The 25,936-nt window shown below is 42.8% G+C and overlaps 1 protein-coding gene across 2 annotated transcripts in view; it reads left to right on the top strand.

Moving 5' to 3' along the window:
* Positions 1 to 25,936, top strand: part of PPP1R12C (protein phosphatase 1 regulatory subunit 12C) — a 150,537-nt gene that overhangs the window by 86,126 nt on the left and 38,475 nt on the right. For both annotated transcript variants that reach the window (XM_040325759.1, XM_040325758.1), the window contains 5 exons: positions 3,449 to 3,543; positions 9,896 to 10,039; positions 11,738 to 11,828; positions 13,144 to 13,272; positions 21,144 to 21,228. In XM_040325759.1, the coding sequence (XP_040181693.1) occupies positions 3,449 to 3,543; positions 9,896 to 10,039; positions 11,738 to 11,828; positions 13,144 to 13,272; positions 21,144 to 21,228 (544 nt within the window). The remainder of the gene's footprint in view (positions 1 to 3,448; positions 3,544 to 9,895; positions 10,040 to 11,737; positions 11,829 to 13,143; positions 13,273 to 21,143; positions 21,229 to 25,936) is intronic.

Here is a 25,936-nt window from a genome sequence, read left to right as displayed (position 1 = left end):
GTGTATGTATATATATATATGTATATGTATATATATATAATATATATATATATATATATATATATATATATATATATATATATTGTCCCGATATCACTTTTTTAAGACCGAGTACAAGTACTTGCCAATACCGGTACTTTTTTATGTCATGTGACAGTGGCACATGTGTCATTATTTTTTTTTTTTTTTTTTTTTTACAATGCTTTCTTGGGGGGGGGGGAGAAGTGGATGGTGTCAGTGTGTGTTTTTTTATTTTTTTTATTTACATTTTTATTTTGTACATTTTTATTGCAATTTTTTTATTTTTTTTTAAGCCCTATTGGGCTTTGGTGAGATATCAGGGGTCTTTGAGACAGAGAAAGGGACAAAGGGCACAGATTCCCCAGTCCCTTTCTCAGCTGCACTGAAAGTGAATGGAGAAAAGACAGCAGCTCCTCTCCATACATAAACTGAAGCATCGTAAACACAGGTTGTGAATGGACAGTCAGTGATCACTGACTTTGTTCATTCGAAAAAAAGGTAGGAGCCGGGTTCAGCGGAGCGGAAGAGCAGAAGAACGGAGGAGGACAGCCGCAGGGATCGGGGAACTGGAGGAGGATACAGGGACAGTTGGGGGTGGAGTCGGGATCACTGCTGTATAGATTTCACTAAAACTGAAAGGGGGCGGGGGGACGTCCAGGGAGAAGCTGTCAGGCTGTACTGAAATCTATACTGAGAGATAGGTGCTTGTAACTTCCCCCGCTGCACCGATCATCCCTGACTGCCCAGGTATCGGGTGAAGCATCGGAGCATTGTTGGATACAATCACCATCAACAAAAATCCAAATAAAGACCTGAATATAAATAACAGTGAATCATTATAACAATAGTATTTATTAATACCCATAATTTGATCTATCTAAATTCCTATAAAAACTATAAAATGTAAACGCTGATCAAATCTTCAGCTATATAGGAGGAGAATTCACACAGAGGTTATAGATGGGGTTAATCGTAGTAGAAGAGGCGGCAATCGTGGACTGATTTGAAGGAGTTGGTGAATACATTTCTTGGACACATTATATCCTAAGGTCCCTTTCGCACTTCTGCGACTTGGGACTTCAAAGTCACATGACAAGTCGTACCATTCATATATGTGCGACTTTAAGTTAAACTAAGGGGCCTAAGGGATTAAACTCCGATATGGATTTGTACCTCTGTGTGAATTAATCTTTCTATATACCTGAAAATTTGATCACTTTTTCCGAATTTTAATTTTGAAGTTTTTATAGGAATTTAGCTAGTATTGTGGGTATTAATAAATTCTATTGTTATGATTCACTGTTTTTTTATATTCAGATCTTTATTGGGATTATGGAATTTTTGCTGACTGCGAATGTATCCAGTTTACAGCTATTTGTCTTTGATTTAATGAAGATTCTATTCAGATGTTATCTTGACTGATTATCTAATTGAATTGAGGGTTTGTCATACCTTGATGTGTTCCTGTCTGAGGAAGGACGCTATCTAAAATAGCCTGACACTGTAACTACTATGGAATAATACTTTTTTTTTTTTTTTTTTGTGTATGTATTTTTCGTTACAAATGTTTGTGCAGTAATCCTGTGGACTTTTTTTTTTTTTTGACTGTGGGATGGTCTGATTGCAGTGCACTTTAACCTGGCACATGCACACACCTATTAAGGGTGCTTGAGAACACATTTTGTAAATTAAGAATGCTTTCAGAAAGAAGTGTTCATTTATTTTTTATTTTTTTTGTAAATTGACAAAATAAACGGAAGCGAAAATAAAATCAATATTTTTTGTTACCACCCTTTGCCTTCAAAACATAAATTCTTCTAGGAACACTTGCACACAGTTTTTAAAGGAGCTCGGTAGGTTGCTTAAACAGCTTTGAGAAATAACCACATATCTTCTATGGATGTAGACTGCCTCAAATCCTTCTCTCCATGTAATCTCAGACCTGCTCAATGATATTAAGATCAGGGCTCTGTGGAGGCCAAACCATCACTTCCTTGTTCTTTACCCTAAAGAGTTCTTAATGGCATTTGATGTATGTTTGGGGTCGATGTCCCACTGTAGAATAAAATTGATGCCAATCACCCGCCTCCCTGATAGTATGGCATGATGAATTTGTTTCTGCCTGTATTTCTCAGAATTCAGGACACCATTGATCCTGACTGAACCTCCAACTCCATTTGCAGAAATGCAGCCTCAAACTTGCAAGGAACCCCCACCATGCTTCACTGTTGCCTGCAGACACATTGTGCTGCTCTCCAGACCTTTGCAAACTTCATCCTACTGCAGCCAAATATTTCCATTTTTGACTCATCCGTTCGGAGCACCTGCTGCTTGTTTTCTGCACCCCAGTTCCTGTGTTTTTGTGCATAGTTGAGTCGCTTAGCCTTGTTTCTATGCTCTTTAATGTGTATGTGACTTATCCAGAAAATACTTGCTCACACTTCCTCATTCCTTGCCTAGGCTAAGATGTTGTCTCCTCGGTCTGTCCCAACCACCCCCAGCCTGCAGCTTCCAAGGCTACGGCACCAAATCTCGCTGTGTCCTTGTCTGGTGCATGCACAATAGGCCGGCTGCAAGTGATCATAATGTCAACAGCGTGAGGGGAAATGACAAACTGTGTAGCCTTCAGTTCTTCAGAAGACTGAACCTACAGTACTTTTAGCTTCTGACTCGCTTTTTTAAAAATGGGTGAAGCTCCTCTTTAAATGAAGTTTCCCAGAATAGCATGAAAGCATCGGGAATACCCTCTTTCCCTGCAACTATGCCCACTTGCATCCCATTTCAAGCTTCTGTCTAACTAGAATTGAATCTTCCTGTGTTATTTAATAGTAACATTCTGCAGTCTAGCAGAAATTAACTTCAAGAAGTCGTGTCTGCTTCAATTTTTTTTTTCTTTTTTCTCATGCAGCTCTTTGTCTCTTATTTCTAGCTTACTGAAATATGCTCGATTGCATGGCACTTGGAACATTAGCCTTGAACTGGCACCCATCCCACTCCCTGCAACAGTATTGCCTGTGCAGAGCTCTGTCGTTCTCTGTCTGTACTATTTGCTCAGTTTAGGGGCTCACACTACAGGTGCACTCACTAGACAGGGGGATTGGTAACTGAGCAGTACCACTGCTCTACAATTGATTTGCCCATAAATCAGGCACAGAAGATGGTAGGAGCATAGAAAAGCAGGACAGTCATTAAAATAGGGGTTTTCATTGTAAAACACTAGTAGATCCTTGTAAGACTAATGTGGGTTATTGTACTTTTTTTTCACCATCTTGAGTAATAAACTGATATAAATCTGTATGTGGCATGCTTGTTGGGGAGCTTTTTTTCCAGTTAGGGGCCAATTTTGCCCTATTGTACGCCTTTTATCTGCTTATTTCACTGACTGTTTTACCGGCTATTTTATTTATTTTCCTTCCATCTTTCATAGAATAAAGAGCCATGTCTGGCTCGTATTCCACCAACTCCAACCAGAAGGATTTTTAGCCTTCAAGACTCAGATTCTTTATCCGATGCTAAGGAGGGGTAAGTAATTGTACTTATTAGCCCACTTAGACATTACACAATTCTTTCTTGAACTCCACTTCTTTTTAACTCTTTATTGTCTTGTACCCTCACATTCTGGTTTGTCACAATTGTTTGCTTAGAAATGCATTTTGAAAATGTACTTTCACTCACTAAAAATGCTTCTTTACACTTTAGCGCCCTATGCTGATATAGGTTAATAACGACCACAATCCTTTAGCACATTGTCCTCATGCATACTTTTAGAGAAAGTGAGGGGATATGTTAGACCGGGTCTGTTACCGAGAGGTGTAAGCGCTAGGTCTTAAGCTGGCCATACACCATGCAAATTTTGTTTTGTTCCTAATGAACTGGCTAAAATTCACTGGGGGAGTGGCCCTGTTGACACTCGCCTGTCCAACTTTCAAAAAAAAAAAAAGCTGAATGGACAATTGACGGAAGAACCGGTCAAATACAACGGTCAGATGCAGCTGCTGTTGCCACCAATGCTGGCTGTCGAGTACAATAGCTGCAGAAGGAGTCTACTGCATCCTTGCTGTACAGCGTGAATGGAGGAATTTTCTTTCATTCAGCCTATCTCTGTGACCTTAGTTTGAAGACCTCTAAAGCACATGCTGCGAGTTGTGATATAACTTTGGATGTAGTTGTAAATATATTTAGACATTTATGGGTTTTCTCAAATCTAACACCAACACTTTGAATTAAGCAAATATGACTTGCTTCATTAAACATACTTTTTTTTTTTTTTAACATGCAGACATACAGCTTTTTTAGCTGGATGCCCTGCTTCCTAAATATCTATCTGTAGTTACAAATATCCTTACTTTTCAACGATCATATATCAAATAGAATCACTAAGTACAATACCCAAGCTTTACTGCTGGTGATGCTATCCAAGGCTGAAAACCGGTTCTCATGGCGGGGATGTGAAGTCCTTCAATACTTTTAATGTTGATAGATATAAGCCGGCAACTCTGTGGACTCAACAGTTGAAAATCTTTCCTCTGCTTGCCTCTTATTGGGGAAAGCAGTGGAAAGATTTTCAACATTTTGAGTCAACTGAGTTGCAAGCTTATATCTATCAACATAAACAATGCAGGCCGGCATACTTGGCCCACTGCATACTCACCAATACATACTGGACCATATTGCATAGAACTGGGTGAAGAGGCTGCAGTGCAAGGGGCTTGATGAACCTGGCCACCCAGACTTTATTAACGGGTCAGTTGGCTGTACTTCATTGTACCACAAGGGGGGGGGGAGAGAATTGGCTTCTAACATATGAACCTTTCATTGAAAAAAATACCTAGGCTGCCTTTGTTGGCCTCACAAAAATGTTACCTTATCATTCAGCACTGGTAGTTCTCAGAGTAGAGATTCCGCTACAGAAAGCAATTCCAGGCCAGGTTTACTTAACCACTTAAGACCCGGGCCAAAATGCAGGTAAAGGACCAGGCCCCTTTTTGCGATTCTGCACTGCGTCGCTTTAACTGACAATTGCGCGGTCGTGCGGCGTGGCTCCCAAACAAAATTGGCGTCCTTTTTTTCCCCACAAATAGAGCTTACTTTTGGTGGTATTTGATCACCTCTGCGTTTTTTATTTTTTGCGCTATAAACAAATATAGAGCGACAATTTTGAAAAAAATTCAATATTTTTTAATTTTGCTATAATAAATATCCCCCAAAAATATATACAAAAACGTTTTTTTTCCTCAGTTTAGGCCGATACGTATTCTTCTACCTATTTTTTGTATAAAAAAAACGCAATAAGCGTTTATCGATTGGTTTGCGCAAAATTTATAGCGTTTACAAAATAGGGGATAGTTTTTTATTGCATTTTTATTATTTTTTTTACTACTAATGGCGGCGATCAGCGATTTTTTTTTTTTTCGTGACTGCGACATTATGGCGGACACATCGGACAATTTTGACACATTTTTGGGTCCATTGTCGTTTTCACAGCAAAAAATGCTATAAAAATGCATTGTCTACCGTGAAAATGACAATTGCAGTTTGGGAGTTAACCACTGGGGGGCGCTGAAGGGGTTAGTGTGACCTCATATGTGTTTCTAACTGTAGGGGGTGTGGCTGGACTTGTGACGTCATTGATCATGTTTCCCTATATCAGGGAACACACAATCAATGACAGCGCCACTGTGAAGAACGGGGAAGGTGTGTTTACACACACCTCTCCCCTTTCTTCAGCTCCGGGGACCGATTGCGGGACTCCGGCGGCGATCGGGTCACGGAGCTTCGGACCGGGGCGCGTGCCCGCGACCCTCGGCTGGGCATTTAACAATCACGTACAGGCCCAGCCGTGCCATTCTGCCAACGTATATCGGCGTTAGGCGGTCCTTAAGTGGTTAAATATCCTTCCTGTAATCCTAACACTAACCATTTGCTTGCATACCCACCTCTATGCTGAGATTATCTGCACCAAAGATGGTTGAGGTGATTGTAAATGTATTAGAACATTTGCAACAAAAACTGTGGTAATTAAAGGATCATAGGCGGTAGCGGATTTTTTTATTTACTTTTTTTGTGCCTGCATTTTCAGCCTGAGGTCTTCATTGGCACCCCTATTTTTTCTATGACCAATTGAACATTTTGCTGTTCACAGTATATTTGTTTTTTTACTAATTTTTCATTTTCTAACGGCTGCCAATAAATCTAGGCCAGTGTACATGAAGCCTAAGGCTACTTATACACTAACCCACCCTGACCACGGCAAAAACGTAAACTGTAATCAGGGAGGAGAGGGAGGTTTTGCCTCCCCTAAATATAATCTTAAATTCTGCTAAAAGTCAATGGACATCTGCAAAACAATAAATATACTATTAAACACATTTTCATAAATCATATTGTACATATATATGAAGAACTCCCTCACATAAAATGTGCAATATTGGTTTAACTTTATGCAATGTCCAAACAATGCCAAAAGTGTGTATTATTTTAGTAGTGCAGTCCTTGTATTCAATACATTAAAGATTTTCAATGGTATAGTGCCATCCACCACAAATCCTTTTGCTGCTTGTAGTGCTCCTGTGATCTTAAAGTGTTAATCCCCCCCAAAAAAATTTAAACAGATCCTGTTCCCTATAAGCATGTTATACAGCACAGTGCTTGTGCTGTCACTTGACTTCCTGTATTGCCTAGAAAACCTGGCTGATCCTGCCTGGCTTTATGCTCCCCCTGTACACTGACCACAATATATCAGGGTTGCTGAGCCCTGACACCATGGTCAGAGTAAGTGCCTCCATCCCTCCATCATCCCCAGCCCTGCTCTCCTGTGTCTCCTCTGTCCTCCTCACCCCTCCCCTGCCTGTCTGCTCCTACCAGTATCCCCCCTAGCTCCTGCTGCTCTCATACATATCTGCTACTAAATCATGTAATCCCCTCTGTACCATAATAATTGTCCCTGTCCCGATTGTGCCTATGAGTGCGGCTCCCTGCGCTCATCTGTCGGGGATCTCTCCTCCTTCCTCCAGCTGAGGTCAGCGGGAGGGCTCGGCCCAACCCACTAGTGCTGTGAGCCGGAGAGAGGAGTTAGCTGAGCGACAGGAGCCACGCTCATATAGGTACAATCGGGCACATTTTTTTACATAACGCAGGGACACATAATTTATTATTGTACAGAGAGGATGGGAGGATTTAGAAGTGGTTTAACAGCCACTTTAATAATCGCAACACTCGTGCTCCTCCCCCTATGGCAGGGGTGTCAAACTTAATTTCATCGGGGGCCGCATCAGCAATATGATTGCCCTCAAAAGGTCGATTGTATATGTAAGATTAGATATCCAGCGCATTCCCTCCCCATATATTAGATGTCAAGAGCCACCTCACCATCAGAAGTTGAGTCCCCCGCCCTCCCTTACATCATAGTGCACCCCTCTTTCCTTATGCTGCTGCTGGGAAGAAGATGGATGCATTGCTTGAAAGCAGAAAGTAAGGGTCTGGAGGAGGGCCAGAGGAGGGCTGGAGCTCTTCTGCAGCTGCACTAGAGGTGCGAGGGCCACATGAAATGGCCTGGAGGGCCGGATTCGGCCCGCGGGCCTTGTGTTTGACACCTGTGCCCTATGGGTATGCTCTTGCCCTGTCGTTTGTGTGACCTCACATTTTAAGTTTGGGCAAACTGAACTTTTTAGCCTCTCCCGGGCTAGCGCACCACTCTATACACGCTACAATATATTTGATATGTCGGTGATACCGCACTAGCCGCAAGGGTCTCTCTCGCCACAAAAATTTCCAGGTGCCATGCAGTCCTGTTGTGTCACAGGGTCTCGTGACTTTCTCTGGGATTTCTATTGAAGGGGATGGCATACAAACTTATGTACTCTACAGACCACCATTATCTTCAGCCTTTCTGTAGCCTCGGTGGTTCAGTATTGTGACTGAGGTGTTACCTAGCAGGATTTAGAGAGTAGGATAATGGGAAAAATGGCAATGGTCCGTAAAGTGTATACATGTAAAAAACACAGCGTGAGTGGTGCTCCGGTAGAAGACCGATTGTTTTAAGATTTAAAGGGGTTGTAAAGGTTCGTTTTTATTTTCTAAATGGGTTCCTTTAAGCTAGTGCATTGTTGGTTCACTTACCTTTTCCTTCGATTTCCCTTCTAAATGGTTTTTTTTTTTTGTCTGAATTTCTCACTTCCTGTTTCTCCTCCGTAAGCTTGCCCCCATCATCCGCGCTTTTTTGGCTGGGGGTTAGTCAGCATGCTTGCCCCCTCCCTTGGGACTACATCCCTGCGGGGGAGATGCTGTGTTTATTTAGAAAATTAAATAACGAACCTTTACAACCCCTTTAAGCGCTATTGGCGTTTTTTCCTCTTACATATGCCATTTGAGATTACCTTTTTGTTATGAGGGAGGCAGCATTAAAGGGAGGAGGACTGAGAAGATGCCGATCACGTCATTCTAGCCTGGGAGAGGCTAAAAAGCTCAGTTTGGCCAAACTTAAATGTGAGGTCAAATATGGCAAGGTGGGGGCATACCCATAGGGGGAGGAGCACTAGCGTGGTGATCTATTATTAAAGTGGTTGTTAAGCCACTCTAACCTGTATACACCTCCTATTGTAGTATCCCCATCTGTGTGGGATTTTAAAAAATGCTGCAAATACCCAATTTCACTACTGAGATTGTGATTACATCACTGGCCAGCTTTCTCCTTTCCTCCTCTTGAGAGATTCAGTGGGTGGGGCTGAGATTCCCCTGCTGATAGAGGGGAGGAGGAGAGAGCTGGCTGGTCATGTGTTTGCAATCTCTGCTCTTTAATTGGGTATTTACAGCATTTATATTTATAAATCGTACACAGAGGGGGACACTGCAATAGGAGGCATTGATGATGGTGTATACAGGTTGGTGTTATGGGAGCAGCAGGAGAGGGGAGGGGCAGGTCACACAGAGGGGCAGTGGAGGAGGACACAGGAGCAGATGGCAGGCTGCTAAAGACGGAGGCACATAAACTGACCACGGTGTCGGGGCTCAGCAGCCATGATATGCCGTGGTCAGTTACAGACAGAACAGGAAGTGAGGAATTCTCAGAAGAAATAAGGACATTTTAAAGCAAAATCGAAGGATGAGGTAAGTAAAGGAGGACTGCACTAAGGTAAAGAAAGATATTTAGGGGGAAATTTTTTTACCTTTTACAACCCCTTTAATTGAAGTTGAAGTTAGCTGATTGGCTACCATGCACAGCTGCACCAGATTTTGCACACTCCAGTTTTAGTAAATCAACCCCATAGGCTTTTATGGAGTTGAGTTTAGGAACTGGCAGTGTACATGAAGCCTTAAGTTTTACCTTTGGTTCACCCTTTTTCTCTTCTAAATTCCAGTTTCCTGTGTACCAATAGAACAATGTACTGTGCCAAATTAAAACCGCTTTCTATTTATTATTCGCGCGCTTACCTCACTGTCTTTATGGAGGTTTCATAACACTGCTTGATTACTTCTGTCTTAACTTCCCGGACAGACTTTAGGTCATGACACAGGAAGGAGTCACCAGCTGAGGGTAGATGCAGGGTGTGTGCTAATGAGAACAGCTGGTCAACTCCTTCCTGTGTCATTACCTAAAGTCTGTCCGGGAAGTTAAGACAGAAGTAATCGAGCAGTGTTTTGAAACAGCCATAAAGACAGTGAGGTAAGCGTGTGTATAATGGAAAGTGGTTTTATTTTGGCAAACGTACATTTAATGCTATATTGGTGCATAGGGGAGCTGGAGGTTTAGAAATGGGGGGGGGGGGGGATGAACAAAGGTAAACTTGTACTTTAAAGTGGTTTGTGAAGTCTCAAACCTGAGGTTTGATATTGGTACATAAAGAAAAACAAATGTTTCCTTCGGTCAACTTCATAGAGACACGGAATGTGGGCTGCAAATGAAACTTGACGTGGACCCTACCACACAATTGCACACAAATGCCTTGACCAGCATGACTGCCACCACCTCCACATCATCCTCCAGCACAAGCTCCACTGTTGACCCCAAAGACAAACGAAGGTAGGACACTTTAACCTGCAAGTCCTCCTGCTAGAACCTTTATTGTTAGGTTGCTGGCCTGCAGTAGTGTGTATTGCTTGACTTTATTTGCTACGCATGTGTTTTTCTGTCATCCACATATACACAAGTTCAGTGTTTTAATTCTCTGAAAACATTTTATTTGTCAGATTAATTTGGGGTTTGACAGGTTACAATTCTAATATAGAGTGACAAAATAAAACCTGTTGCATGCAAGTTATCGGCTACAAAAACTGTAGATGCTGACTTAAACAGTCACTTGCCTGTCCAATGATCCAGCACCTTCCTCACCCGGGTCGATTCTTCCCCAGTCTTCGCGTCTCTGGCGCCAGCTTGTTAATTGTGGGCAGCTGGCTTTGACTCTTGGTGGCTTCACAGCCGGCCGCCCACTGCGCTTTTGTGAATGGTCTTGCAGCCTTCTAAACTGTGACTTTGTCCCAGGAGGCTGCGGGCCGGGAGAGGGCGAGGAGAACTTCCACTCGATCACTTAGGCCTGTCAAAACTGGGTGCCCTCATGAAAACAAATTCTTTTGACAGGTTAAAGCGGAGGTTCACCCTAAAACTGAACTTTCTAGCTATGCTATCTGCAGCCTTAATAAAGGATTGTAGCGTTGTCATTTAAAAAAAAATCTGTACACTTGCCTGTCTTCAGCCTCACTTCCGGGTCTTCTTCCTTGCGGGGAGTGGGCGTGTCGCTCCTTTTCCCCGACGGGGAGCTATGCGCAATGTCTCCTGGGAGTGAGTGTTGATCCTCCCAGGAGACGCGCTGTGCTCGAGGCATAGATTGACGTGCGGGTAAAGCGCGTCAAGCCTTACCGAAAATATCCGAGGGGGATTCGGCTCTTTACGACGCTATACAGCGCCTGCCGTGTAGAGCTGACTGCGCAGGCGCCGTATAGTGCCGACTCGCAGCTCGGCTATTTCCGGAAATCTGGTGACGCGCATTGTGCGACAGGGGAACTGTTTCACAAGCCGTCAATCATCTAATCCAAGCATAGGAACGCCCAGTCCAGAACCCGGAAGCCCTGGACAAAATGACAATAGAACGGTATGTACGGGAAGAAAAAAAAAAAGACATACATACAGTAAATGTCCTTAGTATGCTGAGTCTACTGGATTTAATTTTAGATTTTTTTATTTTTTTTTGGGTGAACCCCGCTTTAAACCGCTTTTACGTAAATATTTTATTTTCTTTGTTTACCTTTTAGCCCGAAGTTTAAAGGGGTTGTAAACCTTTGTGTTTTTTCACCTTAATGCATCAAGGTGAAAAAACACCTTGCAGTGACTGGCCCCCGATTTTACTTACCTGGGCCCCGGATTTCCATCGTCTCATCCCCGCAGTCCCTCTCTCCACGGGTTCCTGACTCTTGATTGGTTAGATTGATGGCAGCGCAGCTATTTGCTCCCGCTGCTGTCAAATCCAATGACCCGGGGGGTGGGGTAGAGTCCGGGATTCGTGTCTAAGGACGCAAATGCTGGACTCGAAAGCGTGCTCGCAAGGTAACCCCCTCAAAGGAGCGCTTCTCAGAGGGGTTATCTGATGCGGGGAGGAGACGAAAGAGGTTTTGATCCACTCTGTGTAAAACAAGCTGCACAGTGGAGGCAAGTATGACATGTTTAAAAAAAAAAAAGCTTTCTTCTGCTTTTAACGTCACAATTAATAAATGCTTAAAACTTTAGGTCTTATCAAACACCGGTCCGGGATGAAGAATCGGAGTCTCAGAGGAAAGCGCGGTCTCGACTTATGAGGCAGTCAAGACGATCTACTCAGGTAAAACTTTTTTTTTTTTTTTTTCTTGTACAGAACACGAGCATAATGTTGGATGTTTATAATCTGCTTCTTCCTTAAAGGGTCACTAAAGGAAAACAAATTTTTGCCTAAAATTAATGTCTGCAAGGTAGACAGACAGAATAGTGTAATGATTCTGTTAAAAAAACGAGTAAATATCTATTAAATTCCTTCATCTATATCACCTCCGGCATTTTAGTTTCTGTTCTCTCATTCACTTCCTGGTTTGCTTCGCTCGTTCATGTAAGAACTACATTTCCCAGTATGAATTGCGGCACGCCCAGTAATTCACACCTCCCTTGAAGTCTCTAACACATAGAGAGCTTCCTGCCGCACAGATGTAGTTCCCAGGAGGGGGCGAGCACGTTACTCACCACCGCAGTAAAGCCTCCCGTCACGGTGGTCAGTAAAATCAGACAAGCAGGAAGTGAACAGAACAGAGAAGAAATAGAACAACTTCTGAGCAAAAACGAACAATGAGGAAGTGAAAAGAGGAATGTCTGCAGGTAAAGGATGCTTATTATGAAAAAAAAATAATCCTTTACAACCCCTTTAAGGTGATTGGACACTGGCAGAACTAATTTGACCTCCATAAAATCCCACCCATTTCCAACAATAGTTCAGGTCTTTTCTCTGTGGATAAGTAAACTCCTTATCCCGTTAAGGCACATTACTAGATCCGGGTCTTTTTACCTTTTAGATTTTTAAAGCTTCTATCTGGTCTGTGGTTCACACCCTTGTAAATGATTACTAGGTTTATGTTCAGCTCTTTGCTGACCCTAGCTTTAGTCAAAGTGGTCCAGGCTGCTGTTTAAGTTGGGTTGCATGACCCTTCATTATGTAGCTCTAACGGCATTTGTTGTGTTGTCCGCCCCTTGTTTTTTATTTGGTATAGTTTTAGTTGTCTAGGAAAACCAGGATTTTTGACTTGTGTGTAAAAATCCTTTCATTGGAGTGCAGCACAAGTCACTTGACTCTCCCCTGTTGCCTTGTATCCTCCTATTGCATGCTTAAAATCTTAGGATTGTTGGGAGTGGGAGGGGTTATATGGGGATCCTTAATGCTCTGCTTTACCAGTATCCAGCCACCTGGAGATGGGAGCACCATAATCCAATTGTCTAGAACTATGCCGGTGTCCTGCACCGGTCTCCCAAGAAACACATTTTACAGGCAAAAATCTGATTTTTACTGAAAGCCCACTTGAGCTAGCTTTTAGATGTGGCTTATAGTTTAGATTTTTTTTATTCAGTGTACAATCATTGTCTTTCATTCTCATTGTAATTGATGTTCTTTTCAGGGTGTCACACTCACTGACCTCAAGGAAGCGGAAAAGACACAAGTGAAGTCAGCGGATTCTGCTCAGCCATCCAATCTAAACGCTGGTGATGTTGGAGAGCGCGTTGAAAAGGATCAGCTGGAAAACATGGTCAGTGTATTAAAATTCCTTTACTACTTTTATTTCACTGATTGTGGACTTTGTGTTCAGGAAACACTGTATTATAAAAAAATGCTCGGAATCGCTTTAGATCAGGGCTCGACAAATCCCGGGCGCCAGGTCGCCATGGCGACTAGAAATAGGGTCCTGGCGACTTGGCTTGGAAGGGGGGCAAAAATAATTTTTTTTTTTTTTTTTTTTTTTTGTGAGCTGGTGCCACCTGGTGGTGAGCCGTTGGTATTACACGTTATTACCACCAGATGTGTAAGCTGGCGCCATCTGGTGGTGGTTGTTGGTATTACAAGTTAAACAGCAATTCTAATGTAATTTTTCACTATTTTCACTGCCATCTTCTTCCCTCTAATTAGAACCCCCCAACATTATATATATATATTTTTTATCCTAACACCCTGGAGAATAAAATGGCGATCATTGCAATACTTTCTGTCATGCCGTATTTGCGCAGCGGTCTTACAAGCGCACTTTTTTGGGAAAAAATTACACTTTTTTTAATTAAAAAATAAGACAACAGTAAAGTTATCCCCATTTTTTTTTAATATTATGAAAGATAATGTTACGCCGAGTAAATTCATACCCAATATGTCACGCTTCAAAATTGCGTCCGCTTGTGGAATGCCGACAAATCTTCATAGGCGATGTTTAAAAAAATCTACAGGTTGCATGTTTTGAGTTACAGAGGAGGTCTAGGGCTAGAATTATTGCTCTCGCTCTACCAATCGCGGTGATACCTCACATGTGTGGTTTGAACACCGTTTACATATGTGGGCGCTGCTCACGTATGTGTTCGCTTCTGCGCGCAAGCTCGTCGGGACGGGGCGCATTTTCTGGCTCCTAACTTTTTTAGCTGGCTCCTAGATTCCAAGCAAATTTGTCAACCACTGCTTTAGATTATTGCCATTTTGGAATTATTTTCCTCTACAAACAGTCCAAATGTAAAAAAAAATGGTTTAAGTGTAAAGTCCTCTGGTTTTGTTGTATTTGACCACATTTTCTAAAGCTTTCTTAAATCTGAGTTCCACCCAAAAGTGGAACTTCCGCCTTTAAGGCCTCCTTCCCGACTCCTGTTTGAAACTGAGGGAGGGAGCAAGTCCTTTTTCCCATAAATAGCTTTCTTTTGGTGGTATTTGATTACTGCTATAAACAAAAAAGTGAGAATTTTGGAAAAACAATATTTTTTGCTATAATATCCCCAAAAGTTTTTTTTTTAAACCTTTTTTCCCTCGGTTTAGGCCAATATATATTCTTCTACACATTTTTGGTAAAAAAAAAAAATCGCATTAAGCATATATTGATTGGTTTGCTCTAAAGTTGAAAGATATTTTTTGCAATTTTTTATTTTTACTACTAGTAATGGTGGTCTGTGATTTTTAGCGGTAATGCGACAGACAGATCGGATACTTATGACACTTGAGTGACTTGGAGAGAAGCCCTATTTTTCCTACTTCGTAAAGAAACGTTAGGGCTCCTCTCCTGACAGCACAGGGATTTGTGTGTTTACGCACACAAATTCCCATGCTGGGGCTCGTACACACGATCGCACCCTCTAGTGGCCGAAAACGGGTAGGACGTACCCATACGGGATTTTGCTCAGCAGTGCCATCTGTGCCGCAGTATATCTGTGCGACAGTTGGCAACTGGTTAAATAGCATGAATTTAACCGAATATGAATTGTATGCCATTATTGGCACTTTTTACAGCTGCTTTGGAAATCCTGCTTGCTTCATTTTTGGTGCATATTTGGTCAGTTAACCACTTCCCGACGGCCGTACGACTATATACGGCCGCCGGGTGGCTCTACTTCTCTGGGAGGCCGTGTTTTTACGGCCGCCCCTTTTCGCGTTCCCCGCGCGCGCTCCCGAGCGCGCAGCGGGGAACTGCTGTGCTGGCCGTGTCCCTTGGACACAGCCAGTCACAGATCGCCGTGAACGGCCAATCGGAGCGGCCGTTTCCTAGGCGATCTGTGCGGCCAATGAGAGATGATCTCATATGTTTACATATGAGATCATCTCTCATTCCCGGCTCTCGCAGACAGCGGTGCTGTCAGGGGAGAGAGGAGACGGATCTGTGTCTCTTGTACATAGGGACACAGATCGGTCACCCCCCCTCCCCCACAGTTAGAACACTAATTAGGATACACATTTAACCCCTTCCTCACCCCCTAGTGTTAACCCCTTCCCTGCCAGTCACATTTATACAGTAATTAGTGCATATTTATAGCACTGATTGCAGTATAAATGTGAATGGCGCCAAAAATGTGTCAAAAGTGTCCGATGTGTCCGCCATAACGTCGCAGTCCCAATAAAAATCGCAGATCGCCGCCATTTCTAGTAAAAAAAATTTTTTATACAGTAATTAGTGCATATTTATAGCACTGATTGCAGTATAAATGTGAATGGCGCCAAAAATGTGTCAAAAGTGTCCGATGTGTCCGCCATAACGTTGCAGTCCCAATAAAAATCGCAGATCGCCGCCATTTCTAGTAAAAAAAAAATTTATACAGTAATTAGTGCATATTTATAGCACTGATTGCAGTATAAATGTGAATGGCGCCAAAAACGTGTCAAAAGTGTCCGATGTGTCCGCCATAACGTCGCAGTCCCAATAAAAATCGCAGATCGCCGCCATTTCTAGTAAAAAAAAAAAAAATAATAATAATAATTCTGTCCCTTATTTTGTAGGCGCTATAACTTTTGCGCAAACCAGTCGCTTATTGCGATTTTTTTTTTTTTTTTTTACTAAAAATATGTAGAATACGTATCGGCCTAGACTGAGGATAAAAAAAAACGTAAAAAAAAAAAATTGAGCTATTTATTATAGCAACAAGTAAAATTTTTTTTTTTTTTTTCAAAATTGTCGCTCTATTTTTGTTTATAGCGCAAAAAATAAAAACCGCAGAGGTGATCAAATACCACCAAAAGAAAGCTCTATTTGTGGGGAAAAAAGGACGTTAATTTTGTTTTCGAGCCACGTCGCACGACCGCGCAATTGTCAGTTAAAGCGACGCAGTGCCGAATCGCAAAAAGTCCTCTGGTCAGGAAGGGGTTTAAGTGCCCAGTAAGGAAGTGGTTAAAAAACGCAACGTAAAATGCACCTCCCCATTAAAATGCATTGAGAACGCATCAAAAATGCACCCGTGTTTTTTTTTTTTTAATGCATTTATTTGAGCTGTATGAAGTCACATAAAAACCACATCAGCACCGCAAAATCGTGTCCCTTTTCGGCAGCCGTTATTTGCACCTTTTTTGTTTTCCTTCAGCACAACACTAAAAGCATTTCTCCACTTGACCTTTTAGCTTTTTTAGTTTCCTTCTTGGTGTCATGGAGTCTATACTTGAGGTAAGACATCCAGTTCCTATGAATGTAAATTCTCTGGTATGTACCAGCAGTCTGTTAGGACCCATGGGGTGATTTCTTCCCATCATGGGAGGACTCCTGTCTCTCAGATCGGCTCTCATATCTGGGAATAAAGTACAATGCCCCGGAGTTATCTGCTGCTTTATGGGATCCCGCTGTAAGTGAGCCCTTTGACCTGGACTCTTTTGTTGTCACCTTGGTGCTGCAAGACCTTCACTAGGATTTGAGGAGAGGCGTCTTATAAAAGCAGCTATTTTGCCCCCTGTTGCCTATCTGTCTTGAGGAAGTAAATGTGTGCACTTTGGTGTGCTTCATGTCCTCCTCTTTGAAGGATTTTGTATTCCCTTAGATTGTGGGCAGACAAGTCGTGCTGCAAACTTGTCAGGCACCACCCATAGGGAACATGTGTCTAGGGGTCCTTTTGGGTTTAGATTATTTGAAGTATGGTTCTCCTACTTAAGCAGATTTTTCACCTTTTGTGACATTCCTCAATATGGTATTGCATGCAGTACTTCTTTTCCTATTGGATTGGAGACCATTAGAGACTAGGCATTTTTCCTTGTCTATGCTTTGGTGCAGTGTTGGTAATAGCGGTCAGTGTAGTTCCAACTCATCTGGTTTGAACAAGCCCTTAAAATTAGCGGTGTCCTTTTTTTAACGGAGTTAAGGAAAAAGATTAAGGGTAAGTACAAAAATTGTACTGTATTTAATATTTTAGTAATTGATACTGCTTTAACAAACTACAGTACAAAGTCTTGTATATTCAATGTTCTCATTAAAGATTTAATACTGACATTTAGGGCGAGGAGAGCCCCTCTAACTGATAGGCTAGCATAATAGTCCCTAAAGGCCTATGCAGTCGCCTGCAATGAGCTAACTAACACATCCCTGTGTGTTTTTAATACGTGCAATATGATTCCATGTCCTAGTCTCTCGAAGAGCATTTGCTAGCAGCCTGCTCGGCTTGTCTCCTCTATCTGTGCTTGGGATATTTTATGTACCAATTCCAGTGTACAAATATCTTTAAGTAGCGAGTTCATTTAGCACTCTTTTCCTATGGGCCCCCAAAGATATAAGGGTGCCCCTAATAACACACTTGTGTGTTTCCCACAGACAGAATGGGGTAACTTCCTGGGTCTTATTAATTAAAAAAAAAAAATTAATCCAGTTCCTGGCTTAAGTTTTTCTCATATTCTGTTTCTTTTAAAATTGATCTTCCAGTGCCACTTGTGGGAGTCTGACTCCCCCAGTTCTATAACACAATTTGTTGGCGCATGATCCGACTAGGATAATGAACCTATAGAGGCTTCAAGCATGGATGCCAAAGCATTCTGGGATATAAATATATAATCAATTCTGGTATAGGTCCTGTGTTTTGCGGAAAAAAAATATATAATCTCTTTCCTGAACATGAAGAGTTCTCCAGCTATCCATCCATTGTAACTCCTGGAGGAGTTTCTTAGCTCTACGCAGTTTTGCATATGATAGGTGGGAGGGGCCTTTTGACGCATCTAGCATGGGGTCCAACGCCATGTTAAGATCCCCTCCCAACAGCAGGAGACCCTCCCCATATTGATTAACCAGCTGAAGATATACCTCAAGTGAGGAGACTTGATCCTCGTTTGGTAGTTATAAGTTAACTAGCGTAACTTTTTGCTCACCAAGGGTTCCTTTCACAATAAGGAGGCGACCCCCATCATCCGTGATTACTTTTGAGTCCTTCCATGGTATCTGTTTAGAAAGGATAATTGATACCCCACTTGACGTAGAAATCTGGAAGGCACTATGATACACTGTCGGGAATCTATGGTTCCCTAAGTTAGGAATTCTATTTATTTTTTTAAAGTGTGTCTCCTGGAGAAAAATGATATGCGATTTAAATATTTCCATTTCAGCGAGGAGTCTGGTGCATTTCTCTGGGCTATTTAGCCCCTTAACGTTGTAGGAGGCTAGAGTTATGCTGGTCATTTTTGCATTCGGTTACGAGATGAGGAGAAGGGGGGGGGGGGGGGGATTCTGGGTCGGAGTATTAAATATCCGGGCCCTTCAGAAAAATACAAATAAGAGCGTAGCAGGCCAGGCGCGACTTTGGACCTGTCTGCTATCCTCGGAGTAAGAAGAATAAAAACGCCTCCGACTTTCCTCCACCGGGAGGAGAGGCGTTTATAATGGGGAGTGTGGGCAAGCAAGGCAGGAATCTGATCTGTCATATTAACACACCTAGTCGCCCTACGACTTCTTATGATGCAAACCCGTTTTTTTTGTCAACCCTATAGTACATATAATGTAAGCATACCTAAATTATATTTAACTAAACAAATTGACCCCATTATCTTCCTGAACCCCTACCTTTTTCTAATTGCTTCCCATGCCGGGAGAACTTGGGCTCTTCCACCACCGTAAACCGTTCCCCAGTCAGTATCCAACCAGAGCATCGGGCTACTAGCCATCTGACCGCAGTAATGTTATTCTGCTACTGCTGTCTTTAGCATGTAATAAGAGCAAAATTTTCCAGGACCTTCCATTATTGGTGGGATTCCCCCATCATAATCCCACTTGACACTGCTTCTCACCCTGATGTGTCTTAATGGCTACTAGAGCCCCTCTCCCACTGTTCGCCTGACCATCTAAGCTTACCGGAGCAAGCAGAACAGGCAGCGGACCCTTTAAAGCGGTCGTATAGTCCCTGAATATTTTTTTTTTTGGTCACCTAAAAGGCAGAATGAGCTAGTATGCACCGCATACTAGCTCATTATGAAATGCTTGCCTTAGAACGATGCATCGGTAACTTACCTGGTCCACGCCGAGGTAGCTGACATGTTGCCTCGGAGTGTCTTCTGGGTATCGTGGCTCCAGCGATGTGAGTGGCTGGAGCCGCGATGTCGTCATTCCCACGCATGCGTGTGGGAGACTTCTTTCCGGCAAGGTCCGGCGTCTGCCCCCCTTGTTTACCTCTTATAACCCCCCCCCCCCCCCTCTCCTCTGCCAGGCCATATTATGGAGGGAGATGATTATAAAGCAGCAGCAAGGCCTATACATCTTTCCTATGGGGAAACTTGTACACAGGTTCCCTTATTTTGTGTAATCGTTTCCTACAATCAGTGGTTGTGTGATAACATTTTATCAATGTACCTCATCTAGTGAGCAGTTTTGGAGAAGGATAAAAATCAGATTGAAAATCTGTAGGGTGAACTCTAGAGGGCTGGGCACAGGAGATGCCCTCGCAATCGGACATATTTGGAATGTTTTTGCAAAGAGAGGGCAAATATTGCCAAGTCCAGATGTACCATGCTGTTAGACTCGTACCCAAAAAGACTGAGTGCTGTAATAAAATCAAAAGGTGCTTCAACAAAGGCCCGGATTCACGTACCTCAGCGCATAGTTATGCTGGTGTAGCGTATCAAATATACGCTACGCCGACGTAGCACAGAGCGGCGAGCACAGTATTCACAAAGCACTTGCTCCCAACGTTGTGCCAGCGTAATGTAAATTCGTTGGCGTAAGCCGGCCTAATTCAAAGTAGGTGGAAGTGGGCGTGATACATTTAAATGAAGCGTGACCCCATGAAAATGATGGGCCGAACGAACGCCGCATGTGCCGTCCCGTGGACGCATCCTAGTGCGCATGCTCAGAATCACGTCTAAAATACTCCATAAGATACGTCGAATCACTGCCTACGACGTGACGTAACCTACGCCCAACCCTATTCACGTACTAATACGTACACGACGTAAAATATGACGGCTGTTCCCTGGTCCATACCTTAACATGACTTACCCCTGCTTTAGGAGGCTTAACTTTACGGAAGACGTACGACTTGCGTAAACCGCGTATATAAATGCGCCGGGCGCAAGTACGTGAATCAGCATATCTCCCTCATTTGCATATTCGAATCGTAAATCAATGGAAGCGCCCCTTGCGGCCAGCGTAAATATGTGCCGACGATACAATGGCGTAGGAAACCTGCATCGGTCGGATGAAGCCTAATTTCAGGCGTATCGAGTTCTATGGGCACGGCGCATAGATGCGACGGCGCACATTGACACTTACGCTGCGTATCTCAAGATACGTCGGCGTAAGTGCTACGTGAATCCGGGCCAAAGTGTTTAAGGGTGTGAACACTTATGCAAACAAATTTTTTTTTTTTTTAATTTCCCTCCACCTAAAATATTTGTACAGTTTATATGTCACTTTAAAGGTGAAAACATTTATGAAATGATTTATCATTGTTTTTTGTTTTTTTCTTTCTCTTTGTGCATTATATACTGGATAAAAAAAGTGTTTATGCGAAGTACAAATAAAGCATTGTATGTTTTTAAAGGATAGACTTTATATATATATATATATATATATATATATATATATATATATATATATATATATATATATATATATATATATATAATATAATTTGGTGTATGTGTTATAGAATAGCATATAGTACTTTTTAAACCTAACGTGATCTATATATTGTATTCTTGTAATAGGAGCAAAGAAAAACTGAATTGGCACTGAACACTGAAACTTCCACCTCGTTATCTGTACATACTGTGAATTCTTCCGCAAAGAAAGGTGATGCATTTTAAAATTTACACTTTTTTTTTTTTTTTATATATTTTAGTCTTTTTATAAGCTAGGTTGTAACCAAGCTAAAGATAATTGCTATCTTTCTGCTGTTTTAAAATTACCTGTACTTTTGAGGGGGGCTGCGGTGGCTCAACGTGATTGGCACTGCGCTGACAAGCCATTCACCTCTGCAGCTAGGGGTTCGGATCCCGGTCTCGGCTACATGTGAATTGAGTTTGGTGGTCTCAGCCCGGCTCCCGGTGGGTGTGCTATGCGAGGTAAGCCTGCGCTTAGTACGCCCACCCCCCTCCCACAAAAACCACCACACCTACACACGCACTCGAAATTGGGTTAACACACACGCACTTTGACCACGCGGTCTCTAAAAGAGAGGCGAAGGACTAACGGGGCTGGTTGAGCGGGCTAATCCTCTCACTCCCTTATAGGGAGTCCCTCTGCCCCGTTGGGCTTCAAAGCGGAGCAGGTAGGGCGGGCTGTGTGGGAGGATCCCCTCACACACCCGCCATTGCCACCCGGGGCATGGAGAAAGGTGGCAGATTGCCTCTGGGGGAGGCCTGCCTACTCCCAACTCTTGCAGTCCGGCTCCTCTCTCGAGTACATGCACAAAATACACTTTAAAAAAAAAAAAAAAAAAATTACCTGTACTTTTAAAGCTAGGTTCCAGTCACTTGTGGAAAAAGTTGGCAGCTACAAAAACTAGCTGCCAACTTTTAAAAAAACAGCCACTCAACTGTCCCACGAGCCAGCGTTTTGCTCACCCCAGTCTGCATCTTTATCATGGGCACCCTGCTGTGGCAGCTTGCTGCTTTACAGTTGTGTGCCCACTGCCATGCTGCGCATCGTGAATGCAAACTTCTGGGACCTGTCAGTGTCCCAGAAGACTGCAGGGGTAGGGAGAAGGTGAAGGGAGAACTATTTCCACACCAATCACCATAGCAGTCGGAAGTGGGAAGCCTGGGACCGTGGTAAACTGCCTCAGTAGTATTTATATCTTATATGGCATGCCAATTGACCAAATTTAGTAATGATTTATCAGGAGCAGTCCTTCCCTGCAGTTTTTATCATTCTCATTTTTATGAATATAACCCAATGTATTCATTAAGTCTACAAATTAGTTGCAACTAAAATACCCTAATCCTTCAGTACAGGTTGAATATGCTTTGATTCGATTGTAGGCTGGAACCTTCAGGTTATTGGGCACTGGCAAGCTTTTGAGCACTTTACTGCCCTATCTACTAAAAGCCCCCTTATAAGACACATAGTAGCTTCTGCCTTCCATTTGCCATGAGGACTTGGCTACAGGATCTTGGTTGCTGCGTATTCTACCCCTTGGACATATAGCCATATTTAAACACCCTACTTTGTGAATATCCCACCGAGAATCCCCTGACCCATAGTAATGATGGCAACCAGGTGACAGGCCACAGCAAAAGTCCAAGCAAACATTTACCAAAAGCTCCACACAACACTCAGTATTGTACAAATGAGGCCTCCCTTAACCTAGAACAGTACCCGATATTGACATCAGTCTCTGTATCTGATTCCATCTCGCATGAAACTATTGGCCTTCCTGACTAAAGCGAATTCCATTAATCATGTTTCTCATTGAGCAGCAGTTTTTAATCCAGAATCACAATCTCCTACCTGAATCTGGTTTGAAGGAATGGAAGGAAAAAATTGACCTCATCGGCACATGAAAAAGTAACACATTTTTAATATTTAACAAGATAAATACAAAAAATATACTCGTTGCGGCGTCATTTTAGTATCGAGTATCTTCTGTGGTTAATCACGTGGTTCGTTATTTTAAATTGTTTCAACATCTGTGTATTCCATTGGATGCATTTTTTGTATTTATCTTGTCAAATATTAAAAATGTGTTACTTTCTAATGTGCCTATAAAGTCAATTTTTTCCTTTCAATCCAATTTTAAAATGTGGCACATTCGTTAACCAGGGTGTTGATTACCACCCAAGGGCATCTGTAATCAAATTAAAAACTCTACCTGAATCTGATCATCATATACCCACCCTAGAAGGGGCAAACGCAAGGGAATAAAGAGAACCCAGAGGCAGTGTTAAACACCTCCAAAATATTTTGTCACCCCCCCCCCCCCCCCCTACCCTGACAAGCATTTGTCAGGGTAGGAAAAAAAGGTGGGGCATAATACCATCAAATTCTTCAGGAAAATCTGCTGCCCTTTGCCAGAAAGTTGTCAGTGGGAAGGTGGTTTACATTTTGAACATGACAATGACCCAACGCACACAGCAAAAATGACTTTACAGTGCTTGATGGAGAAAAGGGTGATTTGTTCTTGCGTGGCCTAGTCAGAGTCCAGTCTTAAACCAATAACATTTCTGTGGAATGACTTGAAGATTGTAGTCCACAAATGATCACCTTCAGGCTTTATGCACACTGGACGTTTTTGGGCATATTTACAGCTGCTGTTTTTGGCTTCAGACATGTTTATTGTCTGTAGATGGGGGGAACTCCCCATCATGTTATCCTATGTGTCCATGTACACACAGGCTGTTGACTGTTTTTTTGGCTGTATAAAAAAAATTACAGCTGGATAAAAGTTTTTCATTTTAGGCTGTAAAGCAACAAAATGTAATTTTAAAGTGGGGTGATTCTTTTCTATATTCATTGTAAATCCTAGAGATTGCATTCTGGCATTTCTACAACCAGGACCTGACCAAAAATTGGCCTTAAGCATTCTGAAAAGATATTTTTATCCTTGTCCTTTCCTTTTCAAAAACTTCTGGTCTCACTCTCTTGTCTAATCCTTTTTTCAAGGTGCATCTTAGATCAGGCCATCCTTACAGCACCCTGTGGTACCTTGGCACCTCTGGTTCTCTTTGCCCTGCAGACGCCACACTTTGAACCCATCTGGCATATCCATTTGATCTTGCCTGTAAAGTAGCCTTCTTGGTTCTTGTCACATCTGTCAGACGTGTCTGAGCTAGCAGCTCCCGCTTTAAAGCCGGGGTTCACCCAAAAATCAACTTTCTGACATTAGATCCAGCATACTGCTGACATCTGCAGTATGCTGTTTTTTTTTTTTTGTACTTATCGTTTTATCAGCCTATGTTATCCGGCTCCGAGCGTGGATTCCTTACGGGTATAGGCGTTCCTAAGCCAAGCGGAGTTGATTGACGGGCTGCTAAAGCGCGTCACGCCTTCCGAAAATACCCGAAGTGACGCTCGAGTTTTTACGGCGCCTGCGCAGTCGGCTCTACATGGCAGGTGCAGGCGCCGTAAACACTCGAGTGTCAGTTTGGGTATTTTCGGAAGGCGTGACACGCTTAAGCAGCCCGTCAATCAAATCCACTTGGCTTAGGAACGCCTATTCCCTGCAGAAATCCCCGCTCGGAGCCGGATAACAACGCTGATAAAACGATAAGTACAAAAAAAAACCGCATACTGCAGATGTCAGCAGTATGCTGGATCTAATGGCAGAACGTTGATTTTTGGCTGAACCCTTCACTTTAAGGAGCCTTTCCTCGCAAAGAGAAGGGTAGTCTTAACCTAAGACTCTTTTCTTCCTTTCGTCGTCTATTTTCCACCTCGATAAAGACCTTTTTGTGCCCTTCTCCTAAGCACTCAAAGGAATTTGATCTTCAAGCCTGGGACATAGCCAGAGCCATGAGAGTCCACCACAAAGCAAAGTGGGTGTTGACCCTTGTTGGACCTTCAAAACAGAGGACTCAGAGTGGTGTAGGGTTATAAGGGGGATATCCACTGGGTGAGCGCTCAAGTTTGCCAATCATTTACTAAAGGTACCAGCCTATAACCCACGGTCTATAAATACTCAGCCTGTGTCCTGTACTGAATTTACTGGCAAGTCAAAATGTCTTCTTTGGGACACAGAGTTTGGCTAATCATTACCTACAGGGGTTATACGCCATCTCTAGGTGAATGGACCCTGGCAGACAAAGTCTTAGACAGGAACTGATCCCTTATATAACCCTCCCATACAGGAAGTACATCATTTTTTTTTACCAGTGTCTGCAAGGTGGATGGGCACGTTTGAGCTCTGAGCTCCAGGTCTCTAGTCCCACAAACTGTTTTTAAATGAATCAAGGAATTTACCGATCTGATCCATTTGACAAGGCTCTATATGCTTAAATAAATGGTACCCGAGTCTCGCAAAGACACAAGATCCTGCAAGGTTTTGCCTGTAATGTGACCTCTGGGCGCTGGACCCTGCGAAGTGGAATCCTGGATGCCACAGTGCTAAGGCATTCCTGTAGGGTGCTGTACAGGTCCAAGGGAGTGGACTCTAAACATGAAAAGGGTACCCTGTCCTTGAAGGTCCTCAAGTGACAGGAAGCCGCCGTGATGTGTGAAGATTGGGCTCTTAGTTTCTAAGCTGCTCAGTGCCTGGACGGGTAAGTGAAACCTTATTTACTTTGTGGGGTGTCCCAGTGATTGTAACAATCAGTCAAGCTAGCTAGAGGCTGGACACCTGTGTGTGGTGACCATACAGGGAAGTTTTGGGCTAGCTGTGTGTGTGTGTTTGCAAAGTGTACTTTTTCTTTTTTGCTTGTGTTTGGTTGTTTTTTTATCTGTATGATGGCACAGGGCAGTGCACCATTTCGCCTTGGTTCGCCATAGGGCACGTGCATTTGCAAGAGTGGCCATGGCACACGCAGCTTCACCGTAGCCTTATCTGAGCGCAAGGAGATTCACC

This window comes from Rana temporaria, chromosome 10 (genome assembly GCF_905171775.1).
Source record: "Rana temporaria chromosome 10, aRanTem1.1, whole genome shotgun sequence".
Lineage (NCBI taxonomy): Eukaryota > Metazoa > Chordata > Amphibia > Anura > Ranidae > Rana > Rana temporaria.
Note: the sequence above shows the minus strand (reverse complement) of the source record. Positions and strands in the feature narration are given on the sequence as shown.